The sequence below is a fragment of the Alosa alosa genome, chromosome 20, assembly GCF_017589495.1.
Source record: "Alosa alosa isolate M-15738 ecotype Scorff River chromosome 20, AALO_Geno_1.1, whole genome shotgun sequence".
Classification (NCBI taxonomy): Eukaryota; Metazoa; Chordata; class Actinopteri; order Clupeiformes; family Clupeidae; genus Alosa; species Alosa alosa.
In genome coordinates, this window is record NC_063208.1 from 15,828,879 (window position 1) to 15,848,033 (window position 19,155).

The 19,155-nt window shown below is 43.0% G+C and overlaps 2 protein-coding genes across 13 annotated transcripts in view; one reads left to right on the forward strand and one right to left on the reverse strand.

The window, feature by feature from the left end:
- Positions 1-12,560, forward strand: part of tinagl1 (tubulointerstitial nephritis antigen-like 1) — a 35,205-nt gene extending 22,645 nt beyond the window's left edge. The window contains exons 8-12 of the mRNA XM_048229590.1: positions 109-295; positions 1,889-1,934; positions 3,466-3,589; positions 8,492-8,534; positions 9,467-12,560. Of these exons, the coding sequence (XP_048085547.1) occupies positions 109-295; positions 1,889-1,934; positions 3,466-3,589; positions 8,492-8,534; positions 9,467-9,634 (568 nt within the window). The 3' untranslated portion in view covers positions 9,635-12,560. The remainder of the gene's footprint in view (positions 1-108; positions 296-1,888; positions 1,935-3,465; positions 3,590-8,491; positions 8,535-9,466) is intronic.
- Positions 12,561-15,522: 2,962 nt separating this feature from the next.
- Positions 15,523-19,155, reverse strand: part of trioa (trio Rho guanine nucleotide exchange factor a) — a 113,194-nt gene continuing 109,561 nt past the window's right edge. For all 12 annotated transcript variants that reach the window (XM_048230318.1, XM_048230313.1, XM_048230319.1 and 9 more), the window contains one exon: positions 15,523-18,856. In XM_048230318.1, the coding sequence (XP_048086275.1) occupies positions 18,311-18,856 (546 nt within the window). In that variant the 3' untranslated portion in view covers positions 15,523-18,310. The remainder of the gene's footprint in view (positions 18,857-19,155) is intronic.

Here is a 19,155-nt window from a genome sequence, read left to right on the forward strand (position 1 = left end):
TATTAAGAGCTTACTAAGCCTGAAGGTAGAGTTTATAAAGATCTTATTAAGTCTTTATACCCACACTCATCTGATCTCTCTCTCTATCTCTCTCTCTCTCTTTCCCAGGGTGGTGACGGAGGAGTGCTACCCCTTCTCCCCTCCCGAGCAGACCCCATCAGAGAGGGCCCACTGCATGATGCACAGTCGCTCGGTGGGCAGAGGCAAGAGGCAGGCCACCGCGCGCTGCCCCAACACCCACACCTACAACAATGACATCTACCAGTCCACACCTCCATACAGGCTCTCCACCAACGTAAGACTCCCCTTTTTAGTATTCATCAATATCCTTATTATTATCATCAGTCATTTAGCAGATTTTCTTGTCCAGAGTGATTTAATGCTAATCAACTGCGAGGACAGTACTGGACTAGGATGTAACTAGGTTAGATCGTGTCTGAAATTGAGTTCACAATCTTCCGATACCTACCCTGTAGGTCACACACGCTTTTAGCACCGATACAGTTTTTGATTCATTGTGCAGATTTTTTTTCTAGAGAGTTGTAGCAGCGTGAGAGAGTTCTGGTTGAGTAGGTTTAACATGATTTCATCCGTAAATCCTGCAAATTAGCTCAAAAATAGACCAGTTTTCACAAAGACAGGTGGTTTGTCTGGAAAGACCGGCAAAGACTTCTTGGCCTCTGAATTGGGATATTCCACCTTTTGTCTGGAATCTCGTGACAGCTTAAGCTTGCTGCTGGTCCAGATGATTCTCTCTCACACACAAAAATCTTGAATCTTATCGTTATATAATAAGGGGCTTACGTATGCTTAGCACACCTCTCTGGTCGCTCCTTGGGCTTGTAATCCAGTGCACGAGCCCTTGTTTGTCCTCATATGAGTACAAGGAAACTCTGGAGACCCTCTGACTGTACAACAACACAGCTTGTTTACACTTCAGATAACAGTTAATTTCCTAGTGAAGTGTGTTTATCCCTTATGGGATAATAGCAAACAAACACAGGATAGGCGTGATGGCTAATGTGGGTAATGTTTGGTTGGAATGTTCCAGACTATAGACCCTTTCAAGAGAGTTCCATGATCAGCATCATAGTTGGCCCCACAAGACTTCCTTTTTAACATTCCATATGTTATCTTAATGCAGAGGAAGTAGATTGGGGCCCAAATAGAACGTTCAAGCATTGTTTTTGTTTTTATTGTTGAAAGGGTCTATTCCACAGTATTACTTCCACTCAAATACCACTTCCTGGCCTGGCTACTCAGACTGGACCGCAGTCTTAGCGGGATGCGACATCATACAAGCAATTTGTAGGTCTGTTTATTAATCCGCCAGGCTATATTGGGATATTACCTGCAGTCTGCGAGAGCTCTCACAAAATCCGACCATAAATCAGCTCTGGGAAAAGCTGAGAGCCACACAACACACCCTCTAACTCCACCCTGATGGAGCCACACAACACACCCTCTAACTCCACCCTGATGGAGTCAGCATCGCTACCAAGCCACAAGAATGGGAAGAGACTCATTAGTGGTGGTTAGTGAGGTTCCCCCTTCACTGTGAAGTGCTTTGATTGTCTAGAAAAGCGCTATATAAATGCAACATGTGGTTGTTGTTGGTGAGGCAAAAAGGGAGTGAGAGAGTGACTGTAGGGGGTTCACAACTATTATTTTAATTTCAGTGCCCCTCAGGCTTTCCTGTAGATATCACATCTAGACTGATGAGGCCAAGAAAAAGGCTATAAATCGGTTTACTTTCACCACCTCAAACATTGTAATCCACAGAGTCAATAACTAAGTGGTATTAAGTCATAGTCATTATTTTGATAATCTGTTATCGCCATAGATTTTTCACTCACTGATAATTTCTGTACACGTCTCATCTTTACAGGAGAAAGAAATCATGAAGGAGATCATGGATAATGGTCCAGTGCAAGGTAAATAAAGTATGTGTGTGTGGTGTGTGTGTGTGTGTGTGTGTGTGTGTGTGTGTGTGTTCAAGGAGAGTAAGTCCTTAAATTGTTTTTTTTAGGGAGTCATTTGTTTGACCAAAGTAAGCATAAAGCAGACACCAATTAAAGATGTAATTGACGTCAGTAAATGGTTCTCTTAAGTTCTAAAAGCCCAAGCATTGAGACATCTAGTTTCAGCATGTTAAAACATCACACCACGCAAATGGCATTCCTCTGAGGAGTAGCGAACTGAAGTGCATCATCTTGATGAACTTGTGACTTGTCCTTTCCCCCCGATGACCCTTGTGCTGTCGCCGCTGGAGATGAGCTAAACTCTGACCCCAATCATCTCTCTGCTGACACGGAACAAAACCGTATTCCACATTCCATCCTGGTGATGATTCATGGGATGTTAGGAGACACATCCTGTCCTAACCTCTGTATATGCAACATGAGAGAGAGAGAAAGAGAGAGAGAGAGAGAGAGAGAGAGAGGGAAAGAAAGAATGGACAAATTAACAAATCCTCTCCATGGAGGGAAGAGAGTTAGGAAGTGAGAGAAAACATACAAATTGAATCAGTCTGAAAAAAATACAAACTGTAACACTGGCAGCTATTTACTGAAAGAGATAGTGGAGGGCAAAATGTTGAATGGTCGAACTGAGGACTTCAAAGAGCCATCTCCATCTTCACTCATGGTGTTTCTTTTGGCTGTTTTTGTTTCATTATGAGTCTGTAAATTCAGTCCAAAAAAGTCAGTGGTCCCCTTAAACTGTATGTGCCAGTAAGTGTGTGTGTGTGTTTGTGTTACACAGCGATATCTCTGTTCAAATCTCTTGCGGTGTGCATGTAATTATATATGTACATATTTTGTTTTGCCATGGGAAGTAATCTTGGCACACTCAAATGGACTTTGAGGAGAGGTACTGTACAGTCAGTCCTCACAATATGATGTCAGGCGCTTTCCGGACTTTGCTTCCAAGCTTTGAAAGTCAAAGAGAGCACAGCTCCGCTAAACTCTTGAGAACAATTGCTACTGAAGGGGTCAAAATGGACCCCCCCTCAGCCAAAACCCTTCTTTGATCCATTAGGGTGGATAATTGTTCTTTAAAACATGCTTCAAAGACAAGCAGTACTTCCGTAGGGGTCTACCTTTGTGGGACTGAAAATGAGCAGAGGTGCCCTGCCAAAACACACCCAGCTCAATACCCTATTGTTTCAGTCTTTCATCATGACTAAATACATTTCCACTGAGGTTGTTCATGAGTACAAAAGTGGCATATCATGATGAGGCAGACCAAACTACACAACCATTAAAATCCCCCAAGGGGCAGCGATGGTTCATGTAGGAACACGTTTTATTGTGCACATCATATGTCTGCTTATTTGTATATTTATTTGTTTTGGGTTTTTTCTGTTCATTTTCATTTACTTGTTTTTTTTTTTTTTATTTGTTTGGTTTCATTCATTGTCATTCACTTATTCACTTTGTTTATTTGCTTGCCGTCATTCTCCAGCCATCCTGGAAGTCCATGAGGATTTCTTTGTTTACAAGAGTGGGATCTATCGGCACACAGACGTGAACTACCAGAAGCTCCCTCATTACCGCAAGCATGGCACACATTCGGTCAGGATCATAGGGTGAGTAGTCTACAGCCACATAATCTTACCTCAGGGTGAGGAGTTCAGCTTTCAAAACAAAAGTAAAAGAAATATACACAAATACAAAGGCTTGGGTATTTGTGGATTAAGATTAAAAAAGAAAATCCCATGTTGTTGCAGTCATCATTCATAACAACCATGCATTCATTTTTCACTGAAGGTTTTTTTTTAATTATTAAAAACATCAATATTTAAATTTTTACATGAACTTGAGGTAGTCAAACAAAGTAAGAATCCTGGCACAAACGTGAGGTACAGGTACTAGTAAATTATTAGTAGTAAATTAGTATTAGTTTAATTATTAATTTACTATTAGTAGTAAATTATTAACAGTTTTAGATTCTTGAAAAGCAACCATATATCCGTTTTTAACTGAAGTGGTAAATTGGACCAAGCCATATGCCTTGGTGCTGATGACTGGCTTTTTAACACAGGTAAGGGTAAAAGCCTTTAGTCCTCTGTTTAGACTCCAAAGAGACGCTCCACCGCTCCAGGCTTTCATGTCCCAGACATGCTCTTTGTCCCCAGAAAAATGTGGGCAGACACTACACCTGGATCCCTTCACCTTGGTTGTTACCTCCCACCCCCACCCAACACACACAGAGACATACCCCCCACCCCCACCCAACACACACAGAGACATACCCCACCCAGCCAGTCCCCCACCCCACACACAGAGACATGCCCCCCCCAGCCAGTCCCCCCCACCCAACACACACAGACCCACCCAGCCAGTCCCCCCACCCAACACACACAGACATACCCCACCCAGCCAGTCCCCCCACCCAACACACACACAGACATACCCCAGCCAGTCCCCCCACCCAACACACACACAGACATACCCCAGCCAGTCCCCCACCCAACACACACACAGAGACATACCCCAGCCAGTCCCCCACCCAACACACACACAGACATACCCCAGCCAGTCCCCACCCAACACACACAGAGACATACCCCAGCCAGTCCCCCCACCCAACACACACACAGACATACCCCAGCCAGTCCCCCCACCCAACACACACAGAGACATACCCCAGCCAGTCCCCCCACCCAACACACACACAGACATACCCCAGCCAGTCCCCCCCCCCACACACACAGACAGACAGTACCCACAGCACAGTCCCCCCCCCAGTCCCCCCCCCACACACACACAGACATACCCCAGCCAGTCCCCCCACCCAACACACACACAGACATACCCCAGCCAGTCCCCCCACCCAACACACACACAGACATACCCCAGCCAGTCCCCCCTCCAACACACACACACACACACACACACACACACACACACACATGCACACACACACACGCTCATACCTGTCTGAGAGCAGCAGCCTCACTCTGCGCCCACTTCAGCAGTGCATCAGCACTGCATTCCGTCTCCTAACCACACAGAGAGGAAAACAGAGGAAGGGGGAGAGAGAGAGACCGAGAGAGAGAAAAGGAGGTAGAGACAGAGAAAGAGATAGACTTCAATACATTGTACACAATACAGAAAATCAATACATTATTATCAATACCATATCAGTAATGCTTACACAAGCCATAATCAGACACAGCCAGAGAGAAATATAGGGTGGGAAAGGTAAAGAAGAAACACAGAGAGAAAGAAAGAGAGAGAGAGAGAGAGAGAGAGAGAGAGAGAGAGAGAGAGAAAGAAAGAGAGACAGAGAGAAGCCATAGAGTAGGGAGAGTGCAGTGAAAGTGCTAGAGAAAAGGCCACAGTACTGCCTTTAAATTAGGCTGAGGAGAGCAGCAGTTTCCCCCCTGTAAACACATACAGTACCTTTCTGAGTGTGTGTGGACAGTCCAGGTGGCTCCTTCATGATGGCTTAGAGATAGATGGAGAGAGAGATGGAAAGTGGGTCTGTCCTGAGATCTTGGGTCTTGATCTTGTCTTGAGTCTGTCATTCAGTAAAGCTACATGAGACAATGAAAATCTGGGTTATACAGAGATATATGTATATTGTATGTCATCTCAAACTTGTGTCTGCTGCTCATCTGTATCACAATGTTAACTTGGTATCTGTTTACTTGTGCAGGCTTGTGCAAAATTCCAGAATTCAATTGAAACTGGCTCTTAAATTCCAATTCAGTTCTTGAATTGCACTTGCATTTCAATTGAGGTAGCAAACAGGAAGCAGAATTGCAATTCGAATTGTGCACAACCCTGGTTTACATATCCAGACCAGTGTCTCTGTAAGGTAAAGTCAGGGATTTGAATAGTACACAGTGTCTATGTAAAAGATGTATGCAATGAGGCCGTGAGTCTGTGAGTCAACATAATTAATGCCTACCATGACCGTACCAAGCTAGTCAAGGGCTAGTCAAGCTAGTCAAGGCATGGAAGCAAGCCACTGTGCAGAAAGATGTTATTTTGTGGAGTAATGGCATTGTGTAATGCTGCGTAGGACAGCGCTTTCGTAACCCCGTAATTGGATAATGCACTCAACGCTGTTTGAACTTGTGGATTGTTTGCAGACGTGAGCTTATGCCTTGGTCTGTGCCAGTGATCTGCCATTTGTTTTCTCATTGGTCTGAAGTGGAGGGTGGGGTGTGTGATGATGTGCTCCACAGTGGATAATGGTCTGACGAGTGTGTGTGTGTGTACTGTATGTGTGTGTGGGTGTGGGCTGTGGTGATGCGATCTTTTCTTCTAACTTTGTCGCTTGCTGACGGTGCGGTTCTTTTGGCTGCAGTGGGCTGTGGACAGGAGGCACTGAGTGTGTGTGTGTGTGTGTGTGTTTGTGTTTGTGTGTGTGTGTGTGTGTTTGTTGTGTGTGTGTGTGTGTGTGTGTGTGGGGGTGAAAGGGATGAGTTGAGGTGGTGATTGCGGTGGTCCGAGAGGCAGAGGGGAGGGAGAGATGTTGTGCATGCGATGAGGGTCGAGGGGGTGGATTTGGGGAGAGACGGGTGGCAGCGCGTCTGTTTGCACGGCTGCAAATCCCACCACGCTGCGTCGGGCTAAGCCCAGGGCCTGGGAAAGTTTGTGGAAAGCACATTGGTGCCCAGTCTGCTGGAAGCGCCATTGTCTGACAGGATGATCCCAAACTGTACCGGACAGGGAAGAATAACGGCTCCCCTCCACCACCACCACATCCACCATCACCACCACGTCAACATCAGCCCCCCCAACCCCCCCCACCCTAAAAGAGGTCAGGAGAGGGCTGGGGTGGGGGGTGGTGGGGGGGCGACTTTGGTATGTACGTGATTGTTCACAGGACAGGTGTGGGTTAGACTGGGGTGGAGATGAGAGATAAAAACACGAATGAAGGAAAGTGTTGTGGCACTGTGGCCAAAAGCATATGGCTACTGAAAACACTAAACTGCAGTGCCAAATTATATACACTACCGGTCAAAAGTTTGGGGTCACTCAGAAATGTCCATTTCACTCTATTATAGAGAGAATACCAGCTGAGATCAGTTGCATTGTTTTTTTTAATCAGGGCATCAGTTTTCAGATTACATAATTGCAAAAGGGTTCTCCCAATGTTTTCTCAGTTAGCCTTTTAAAATTATATCAGATTAGTAAACAGAATGTGCCTTTGGAACATTGGATGAACGGTTGCTGATAATGGGAAATGTAGATATTGCATTAAAGATCAGCCATTTCTTTCTATAACAGTCGAGAACCCTTTTGAAATTAGCACATAATGTAATCTGAAAACTGCTGCCCTGATAAAAAAAAAAATGGAGTGGAATGGACATTTCTAAGTGACCCCAAACTTTTGACCGGTAGTGTAGGTGATGGCTGGGCCTGGGACTTTGGTGACATTGGGGACATTGGGGTCGGGTTGGGGGTAAAGTAGCTGGTCAGACATACCAGAGTTTGGTTGGATGCCTGCAAGTTTAGCAAGAGAAAAAAGACCAAGATGTTTTTCCAACATTCTGCTCTCACGTTGAGGAAAAAGTTGTTCCCCCCTCAAGGAACACTGCCTCCCACAGCCCCGGAAATAGCACAGGGGAAAGGGTGGTTTGAGATTAGAACATGGCTTTGGACCTGTGTGGGTTTGGAATGGTCTAAAATGCAGTCTTAACAGGCCCTGAGGGCCAATGGAACATTCTCCAGGACAAACAGAAAAACAAGACGATACGCAGAATTAGCCGAAACAAGAACAACCGCCACCACCACCCGTGGCCCCTCTTGGCTAGTTAGAGGACTGGGCGCCACTTGACTTGACAATGACGTGCCTTTGACTGGTGGGGCGGGGAGAGTGTCTGTGTGTATATATATATGTGTGTTCGTGTGTGTGTGTGGGTGTATAAGTGTGGGAAGAAGGGCTTCCTGCCTTCTATCGTGTCCTTCCTCTCTCGTCTGTGAAGGAGAACGAGGCATGGGGAATTCCGTGGCGTCACTGGGCAGGCGCTGCGTTTGTGTGCTCTTGCAAACACGTATTTGTGCCAGGAGGCTGTTTGGCAGATGAAAGGTGTTTTGCTCCTTAAGAGAGAAGGGTGGGAGTGAGGGACACCGCCTCGTCGGCATTTCACCCCATTAGTTTCGCTGTTCCGTCCATTCTCTCTTCCTTCCTCACGCACTCAAAGGGTTTCCCAGGTGTGGACATTCCTGCAGGATTTATTTTTTTCCAAGAACGGAAAGACATTGGTCAGTCGCATGCCCCAGTGTTCAAAGGTGACAGACACATACCAACAAGCCAATGTATTTTTGTCCTGACAGAGAGACTTCTCCCGAGTGACGTTGTTTTTAGATATGGAGCATGACATTGATGGGACAATAGAGTTCATACAGTGTGTCCTGTTTGTGTCCATATTTATAGATATATCCTGTTTTTTATCTTAGAGGAAAAATAAGGTTGATGTTACATTGGGAGTTTTATATATAAATATGTTTATTCCATTACTGTATTTCAGATGGGGAGAGGTGGTAACCCATGATGGAACACGGAAGTATTGGGTAAGTCAATTATATTAAAGATTTTGATTTAGAAAGTCCATGTCTTATCATACTATGTAAGCAATACAATCATCTTATTATACATTACATTACATTACATTTGGCTGACGCTTTTTAACCAAAGCGACTAACAACATGGTAAACAGTAAGTTTTAGAACAATTCTCACAATTTTAGGACAGTTTAAAAAAACATTAGAGTACAGTAAGAATAAGTGCGTTGGTGAGTGCTGTTTTTAACAGTTACTTGTCAGTTTAAAACGGCTGGTGAGTGCTAGGATCAGTAAGACTTGTTGTAAGTGTTGCTATGAGAGTAGATGTTCTCTAAAGAGCTGGGTCTTCAGGAGTTTTTTGAAAGTGGAAAAGGATGTCCCTGCCCTTGTAGGAACTGGCAGTGTGTTCCACCAACGAGGAACAACCTATATATACAATATATGATTAATGATAGATATCAAGGTGTATGTGAGATATATGTATGCTATAATGGATGAGACCCCATTTTTTTAAGACCCGGTTCAAAGGACGCAACAAAAGGAAATGGCACATACCATTTAGGAGAAAAAATAAAGAGTTTATTTAGCTAATTACATATTTACAAAAATAAGATAACCATGAAGCCATCATAAAAAGTGTGTGTTGTATGTACGTACAGTACATGGGTGGAGATGGAGAATGTAGTGGCACACAAAGAAAATAAAGAGAAAACAAAGGCGGCAATATCTACTCTAAAATCCAGTATCCCATCAATACCCACAATACAGTAAACAACCTTTTATAGGCACACAGGTGTACAGCAAATCAATAGGAATAAAATTGAACTAAGGTAAAGAGGCAGTGCAAACATTAATCAAAAAAAGCAAAAAGTTACGAATGGTAAGGTTGTCACAATTGGTCATTTTCTCATATGCCTCATATTCTCCTTTCCTCTTGACAGCTTGCCGGAAACTCTTGGGGCAAAGACTGGGGTGAGAACGGCTACTTCCGGATTGCCCGCGGGGAGAACGAGTGTCAGATCGAGGCCTTTGTGATCGGTGTGTGGGGACGTGTGACCATGGAAGACATGCACAACCACCACAACCACCATCACGGCCGGCGCAAGTAGACGCACGCTCCAGACACTCGCCCCCGCCCTTCTGTCAAACTTCCACAATCCCACCTTTCCCTGGCAACTCCAGGGTTATAAATAGAAGTCCTACAACCCCCCAGCAGTTAACCTCTCAGGACACACTGCTATTCCAAAGAGCATCTATGATGTCGTCAGCCTTCCTTGTGTGTGGAGAGAGCGCAATTCCCCCACTGTTCCTCTTTCACAGCTGCAATGTACAGCTCTTCTCCTATTGTTATGGCTTTACGCCAATATCGAAACAGCTGATCTTCGGATCGCTTTCGGATCACAACGTTTATAGCTGCCTCTGTGTCATGCAATGATAGTCGCTAAATGTTGTAACCTCCTGGTGGACAGTTGGGACAATTGTAAAACCCAGACGAGATTAGGGCAACTGCTACAATATAGAGGGCCTCTAGTTGGGTAAAGTACTCACCTGTGTTTAGATGTGGCAGTGAATCTAATGTTTCTCCAAGTACCACTGCAATTTCAATGTGTATTCGTATGTGTGTGAAAGAGAGTGTGTGTGTGTGTGTGTGTGTGTGTGTATGTGTGAGTGTGTATCACTAAACAACCTGAATGGTCACATATTATTTTTCTGACTCACTTGTACTTCATATCTGTCGTAGAGGATTGGCACACCACTAGTTGGTAAACACTTCCCACATTCCCCCAAACCTAGAGCTCAAACACACTGGATAAGAACAGAGGGTTACAGTAATATAAGCTTCTCAATCAGAGTTGGAGTTGACCAATAATTTATTACCAAACCATAGCCTAGATGTGAGTACTCTATAATATTGTTATATAAAGTTATCTATCTATATAAATATATATGGATATGATTTTGTGGTAGCTCTGCTCATTGGTAGAATGTAGACCCAAACAAAAAAAAAACAACCTTCACCCTTCATAAATAGATCTCCATGTAAAATCACGCTGGCTTTAGTTATCTAGTCTTCAGACTCATGTAAATATGATGGATGAGGTCGTAAATCAAGTTATGCAAAAACAGCGCTTGATGGTTACGACCACATTCCCCATCTGAGAAAAACATGACGGAGCGATTGAGGGATAATTGTTGTGGAGACGAAATTCCGATGGTTTCTGCCGGAGGACCACCTGCTTTACATTCCCTTAAAAGCGCTCTCTGCAGACCGAACGCCAGCTGCACACCGACCATATATCACAGCCTTGATGTTTCAAATGTTGGTCCTGTCACTCATTCCAATTTGGTGAGAGATAAAAGAAAGACAGGCGAACAGGTAGACAACAATGATTAAAAGGTTGCTTGTCTGGAGCCCTGAGAGCTGTCTTGTGGAGCAATTATGTAGGAAGCAGTGTCCGTGTAAGAGATGTTTCAACAACTTGATTCACTTGGAAACCAAAAAAGAAAAACTATGATTTGGCCTCTCTTTGATGCAAATCGAGCATAAGAACGTCTTAATCTGTTATCCTGTAAAGTGTTAAAGGAGTCAAGTATTAACCTTACAAGACCATTGCTGTTGTTTACCTTCACCTTTGCTGTATTTTTTTTCTTTTTAGTGATTGACCTCTGTGAAAAAAAAAAAACGGTGCTTTGTTTCGCTTTTGTTGCATTTTGTTTGTTTAGAGAGCAGTACAATGACCACAATGACCTGTACAATCTCCCCTGTGTCACATCTCTCCACTGATTCCAATTACTACAGTATGCGATGACTGCAATGGAACAAATAAGGAAAAAAAAAAAAAAATGTAAACACTCCTACATCTGATACCAGTTTATACAGTCAACAGGAGGCACAGAGCAGATGTTTGTTTGGCTAATATCCACCAATGAGAGTGGGCTGCCGTGACAGTTATTGTTCACCAGTCACTGAGACTGTTAGAGTTGCCCTTTGACAAAGAGTGCATGTCCTATGCATGTGTTGACCTTACTGTCATGCAATGTTTTTCTTCCATGAATGGCCCACGTATTTGCCCTTCACTCCTATCACCATGCCTAACCATAGCAACATGCACACACGCACGCATCCCCCTAACACATACTTCTCTCTCACTGGTAGAGAGAGGTAGAGAGCAAAACTGACAGAAATGCGCACGCACTCACACACGGACTCACACGGACACGGACACACACACACACACACACACACACGTCACTGACACATACTCACTGATCTTCACGCATACCAGGGCCGAATCCCAAGAGTTTGGTTTGGTGACTATTCCAGGTAAATTAACCTAGAGTAAGTAGTAAACTTCAAGAAAAAGAAGAGCCCTATTACTCAGAGTTAACTTATCCAGACTAGTTTGGGATTCTCATACAATTCAAGTGGTATGCAAAGAATTGATTAGGAATGTGAAAGCAATGCTGGAAAACAGAAAATGAACATGGAAGTATGCCAAATCCCCTCCGTGGCCTTACAGAGGCTTTAGATGGACTATCCGTCTGGTCTGGTCTGAGTGGATATGTCACACAAGCATTAACATTTACTCACTTACTTTTTGAGACCCTTGCATCTCCAAAAGTGATTGGAGGATAAAAAAAATATTAAAGAATGCAACAAACAAAAATTATTAACTTTTTGCAACAAAAAAAAAGAGACAACAAACAACACAGTGGCCTTTCAGGGGTTTCTAGAGCCTCAATTGCTATGGAATTAATTGCATAACATAGATGCCGTTTTGACATTTAAGTAGCCGGAGATGTGCAGAACCATGTCTTGAACTTTTCTGTTGTAATCTAACACATGCACTGAATGTGCACAATAGTCTGACCTGTTACAGTTCGTTTTATAACCATCACCATTTCCACTGAGTTCTTCTTCCTCTTCTTTTATGAGGCAATCAGAGATCACTGCCACACCAGTGGCTAACTGTTTCTTGTGTGAGCAGCCAGTTTCTCTTTCAAAGTATTCTAATAAAGAAAATATCTTTGGTACCACATTCTCTTTGTATTTATTTTTGTATCACATTGCCATAATAAGCTATGTTAGCTACCGCTGGGCATTCCACACATGGATACCAATCTTCCAGTACATTTGGTTCATAGACAGTATGATGTAATCCCCGGCACCTTGCCCCATCCTGGCGTTTTTGTTTTAGCCGTTGAGTCCATTTTCCCATCCAGCCATCCAAGAGCTCCTTCCCTTGTAGGGATAAACTGGCCCTGCACAGACTAGATCAGCGGAATGAGCGCAATTGAACCCAAATCATGCAGAGGAAATCATTGGCACCTCGCCGGACATTTTATTCCCAAAGTCCCACCCAGTGCAATAGGAACCCTTTGGTTTTGGTCCAGTTTAAGGGAATCTCCTTGAGACAAACATAATCAGGCATTGTGCTTGCCTTTTGCTCCTCTGTACCCAAACTTTTCTTTTCATGCTTTTGTTTAAAAACCACATGTATCACGTTGTGAATGTCATGCCATTGTGATAATCCATGTTTATTTAAGGACTAAAGACTGTGTAAAAAGTTGTATACTTTTCGCTTTTCTTGTAAAACATGCATCATCTCTTCTGTCTTTTTATGGTGTGCACTCAAAGAAAGACACTGTAGTGTTCACAAACAAACAATAAAGTCCTCCCAATCCAACATCCAGTTGTTCTCTAGCATCTTACTGTGAAACCCTGTGTACTCAGAAGACTAAAAAAACAAAAACAAACATATTGTTGTCCTAAACTTGGTCCTTCTCAGAAATAAGGCCCCATCCAAAGCATTTCATTAACAACCTGCATTATTCAACAAACTAAGCTACGCGCTAATGCTATTCCAAACAGCTCCGGGCCAACACGGGGTCCCAGTAAGCACTCGGCATGCAGAAATGGGGAGAGCTGCTGCCCAGTCGCAGCAACCTGACCCACTCAGCTCACTCACTCGTCCACCTCGCCCGCCTGCCACGGTTGGCACGGGGCCGCCGCCAGGGGCCGAGGGGCACCGCGGGGTAGAGGTGAGGCCGCAGCGGGGAAATTGTGCAGTAGACGGGAGAGAGTTGTGTCAGCTCAATGCCCGGGCTGAGGCTTAAACGCCAGACCATCCGCACTTGGCAGCAAACCACCAAACAGTGGGATGGTGTGGGCATTTGGCCTTGGAGTGCTATTTGTGCTTTCATAATTTTCCTGTAGGCTAGCTAAACAAAAACATTTGCCGATACTGTGGAGGCAGTGGTGTAGTCTAGTTAGCTGTAGTGGGCATACTGTGATGTCTTATTAACTGTAGTGATCAACCCCAAAAGTTAATATGTATCCTTGCCTATTTTAAGTGGGTATACTGAAATGGTGATGCTTTTTAAGTGGGTATACTGTGTAGTCCTGTGTATCACAGACTACACCACTGTGTGGAGGGTCACAATACATCTACACCCTTACACACACTGACCAACTTATCTAATTTTGCACAAGATTTTCATACAGTAATCAAGTGTTGTGATGTGATTGCGCACCAAAGCAACACCCCACACATCTACAGTATTACTGCATTTAACAAATACCACATACATATTTAGCACTTCAGTTGATTAGAGCAGAACAGTTTTATTTGTTTGTTTTTAGGCTACCATAATATTTCAATAGCCTTAAGAGGAACAGGCAAGAGTGGGTACCCTAAAGAGGCCACCAGCTTTTCCTGTTGACAAGAGTCAGGGTTAGAGAACATCCAAACATATAAACAACTGACTAATATGATATGGAAGCAGTCCAATTTGTCAAAACATTCCTTGAGATATTTTTACTAATTTTTACGTTCTTTTTTTGGTGGTTTAGTTAAATGATGCATGAACATATTCATGTCTAAGATACAGCAAGCATAATGCTGTTGGCACATTGATGGCATTCCTGACCGATGCCAAGGAAAAGGTTTCCAGAGTTTTCCCAGGATACTAACTGCCAACAATAGCACTGTCTTGCACAGTAGGAGTGCACTATTGACAACAGCACTTCAACCAGGATATCCTCCCACTGCCTGCTGCTGTAAGCACACAAAACTGCGTTTAGGGATGAACACTGAATTTGAATTATATTGTATTCCATCTCACTGAAAGTGACAGTTGGTGATGGTGACATAGGAGGCAAAACAAGGTAGTCACTAGAATACATGTTGACACTTTGTTACAAGACTTCGTTACGAGAGCACAGTCTGAAGACGTCAAGATTTTATGAGGTCTGCTAGGCTTCTCACCTTAAACCATGAACAACCTCAGCAAATACACCACTTACCATGGCATTCGTCAAAGTCTACTCTGAAACAAGATAATTGATTGGTTGTCTGCAGACATGTATTACTATTATTATTAATAATAATAATAATAATAATAATAATAATAATGTAAATGTAAATCAGGTTTATAGGCCAAGTATACTTACGTATACAAGGAATTGGTCTTTGCATTTATCCCATCCATGAATTAGGGAGATCTACACCAGAACCACTAATGTGTCTACTGTCCATGTCTGGGGAGCATTTTTTTTATGATTGTTTATTGTTATAATCTTTCGCACACATTTCTAGAATACAGCTTATAAAATTAGCCCAGGCTTGTGAATTGCGAACAGCAACTTAAACTCTACTTAATAAGGGCTCCGCACGTACAGTATATGGTGCAACAGCAAACCTGTTATAACTCAGTTGGCACTGCACTGGCACTCAGTGACCGTTGGCACTGTGGGCGGGCAAGTGTCATAACAATTCTGAATTTGGATGGCAGAACAACCCTGTTATGAGATTGCAAATGGTCTTAGTTTCTAGCAGTGTGGTCAAGACAATTACCAAAAATTCTGAAATTATTTCACTTATAAAGATCAATGCCCAGAACAAGCACCAAATGAAAATGTTTTGCTCAATGGGTTGAAAACGAGAAATGAGAAAAAGAATGCAATGCCTGAACAAAACACAATAAGAAGCAGAGGAAATGTTCTGGATGTTTAATTTCAAAAAGAAACAAAATGGCAAAACGGAAAATATTTACAGCACAAGTCCCGTAAACACTTATGGCATCTGTACAAAGAAATATACATGCAAAAGTATAAAATAACTGAAATCTGTTGGAAATGAAAACAATAATACATACATATAAAATACAATGAGATCGGAACTAATAGAGAAACCAAACAAAAACAGCTAATACAAGCAAAAAAAAAAAAAAAAAAAATGCATCCAGTCCGAGTTCCCATGTTTTAACCGCTTCTGTACAACTTTACAACAATGAATAAATTAAGAGGACATGATATGGGACTGTACAGATGACTCCATGTTTACACTCCTTCCTCTATGGAAAGACATGAATCTCTCCACTGCCAAACATAATGCAAAAAAAGAGAAAACATTCTGCCGAGCTTCGCTCTTTAGAACGAGCCGACGGACATGGGACAAAATGACTTCTCGTTCATACAGATATGACTGTAGCAGCTTACTATGCAGGTTGACCACTGTGTCCTACGCAAGAATCTCTTATCAGTGCGAGTGTGTGTTACTGTAATATTTCTTTTCTTTTTTTTCGGAAAACAAATCCTACCAGTGGCGGGGTTCTAGCTATGGTTACCACCGACGACGGCAAGCCCTTACTGCAAGGCTGTTAGACAAGAAAACAAAACAAAAAATATTGAACAAAATACTGGTATTAAAAACAAATAGTATGAAGCAAGACAATTACATAAATAATTTCAAAAGGCATCACATTCATGCCTATGTTTTGCCATCAAAAGACGTCTCCAACTGTCAGAAACAAAATCTGACAATATTATCTGATTCAGCGGGGAACATTATTTGGCCCAACACCCCCTCCCCTACCTCTTACGCCAACCCCTCCCAAATGATGTGCAGAGAACTCAACTTGAATAAGAACAGGTTAGCCTATCACGTGGGCAACTGGCTTAAAGTTGGAGTTTCTTCAATAAAAGGAATAAAATAAAGCTATGATAGAAACACATGTAAACACACCTTTTAACGGCATTTTAATATATAACTTAATGCAGTGAAATGCGCGAGGAGGAACAAAATGGTAAATCATAGTAAAGCTGGGAGGGCTTTGGTATGCCAATAACCTATGTTAAAAAAAAAGTGTCAGACAGAAGCATAAGTGCCATGTAGACAAACATGACCCTGTGAAATGACAGGGAAAGTAATATTCGACTAAATAATAACAATAATAAAAAAAAAGATTAAATAAAACACCACTAAACAGCAGAACTTGCAGTACCAAGTACATGCTTTTCTATATATTTATTACAGATACAACAGATGTCTTCATAAATAGTTGCATAAACTGTTAAAGCCGCAACATTGCACATGATAAGAATCGAAAAACATAACATACAATGTGAGTGCATTTACAGATTTCCTGTCTTCCCTCCTTTTGTTTTCCTTTCGCCATTCTTGCTTCTGATTGGCTCTCTTGGCTGCCACTCAGCAGCTCACCTGCTCCATGGTCATCTCATTCGCCTGCAGGATTCTTTCTCCTGCCTACAGGACCCTCTTTGTGGCAGGACACCATTTTTCAAATGAAAAGGACACAGGCCAGACAACAGTCTATGTACAAAGTAAGGCTTATACATCTTAAATTTGCGCAACACAAAATGTTCTAGTCAAAGCGAAAAAAATTAATTGTTACTCTTTCTTTTTAACGTGTGAGAGGTTTGACTTGCAGCAGTTTAAAATCTGTTAAATGTGGAGTGATCCGTCACGATCTGATAAGATTTCAGAACTAATGATGCGAGGCAATCAAAAAACACTTTGATTGGGCTTAAAAAACATGTAATGATATCCGAGTGTCATTCTTGGGAGTTTGGCATTGCGAGTCTCCCCAAATATCCATCTTTGATCAGAGGGCATATTTTCAAATTGTACTGTTTGAGAACATACATATATGTACATATATATACATATATATACATACATATATGTATATATATATATATATATATATGTATTCGCTTTTATTTGCTTTCAGTGTATTCAAATGTAGTTTGGAAAAGGCGTGGAAGTTTCTTTATGTTATTTTGATCTTTTTCTCCTATACATGGTCTCTTTATGAAAGGGCATTTCTTTCATCTTTTTTCGCTTTTGCTCAAATGTTTTCAAGTTGAATACTGTAAAAGCGCAAAGCAGGACTGCTTGCTCTCTGTGGCTCAGGCAAAGGACAAAAAAAAAAAAAAAAAAAAAAAAATTGATAAAAACCATTTTGTTCTCCACGTTAGTTTGAACTGGTGAAGCCTTCCCCCGCAGGATAGCTCCACCATGTTTGTGCAGGGTTTTTCGTCTCCTGTTTTCCACACGTCGATTCAAGTCCATCTCGTGTGGCACTGTTGTTCGGTGAATCTCGGCGAAAGTTATTATCGGATGATCAAACTAACTCGTCCGAATTCCGATCATGTTCATTCTACAAATCAAGTGAGTTTAAAAACAGCCAGCAGCGTAGGACTGAGACAGGACTATTGATCCTTGAGTTTTTTTTTTTCTTTCTTGTTTTTTGATTGGCTGAGAACAGCAATATTAGCATTCTCTGAGGCTCTGATTGGTTCTGATTGACGGAGGAACGCAGGCTTCCTCTGAAAACATTATTACGATTGGCAGCTGAAAGAGGATGAGATCATTCTTTTTCTTTTCTTCTTCTTCAATTGTGGCCAAATTTGATGTCCCAACCCCCCCCATCCAAATTCATGTTGTTTGTTTATTTGTTACTCCATCATGGCGATCATTTCATATCCTGGGTTGGAGTCTACTGTGCAGGAAGGCCCGTATGCCGCCGAGGGGTCGGAGGTCGTTCTGGTGCTTGCGTCGGTCGATGAACGAGATGAGGCGAGATGTGTCCAGGCACTCGGCCGCGCGGCCACCTGTGACGGGCTGCAGCCAGGGGTCCTGGAGGCAGGCGGCAGCGGGCGGACGTTTGCAGGGCTCAGCGCGTAGCAGCAAGCAGACGAAGTCGCGCGCCGCCTGGCTCACGCCCTGGAAGTAGTCCTCGGGGAAGCTGAAGTCCAGCCGGCAGATGTTGAGGCACGTCTCCTCCACGCTCTCGTCCAGGAAGGGCGAGGCGCCGCTCAGCACCACGTACGTCACCACGCCCAGGCTCCACAGGTCCGAGGCCAGCGCCGCTGGCTCCCCCAGGACCAGCTCGGGGGCGGCGAACTCCGGGCTGCCCAGCAGCGGGTGCACGTAGTGGGCCGAGTTCAGCTGCACGGCGTCACCAAAGTCGGTCAGCTTCACCGTGGGCTGCGATGAGCACTGGTCCACCAGAAGGTTTTCAGGCTGATGGATGGAGGAGCGGAAACAAGGGTGGTGGATGAATATGGGTTTAATACATGCAGCACTTAAATTAGCCTTAGAACTAGATCATCAACTTGAGAAAATACAATTATATATGTAAAAACTGGATTGTACGCTATGGCAAATTAAACAGTGTTGACTGATCCACCAAACAACGGTCTTGATATATTTTACTGCCATTCCTGAATAAAGCAGAAAAATGGCAGACAGAGAGCATGATTTGTTGTAATTTAATACACTGGGCAACAAGTGCCTGCTATGACGCTAAGTCCAATTTCTTA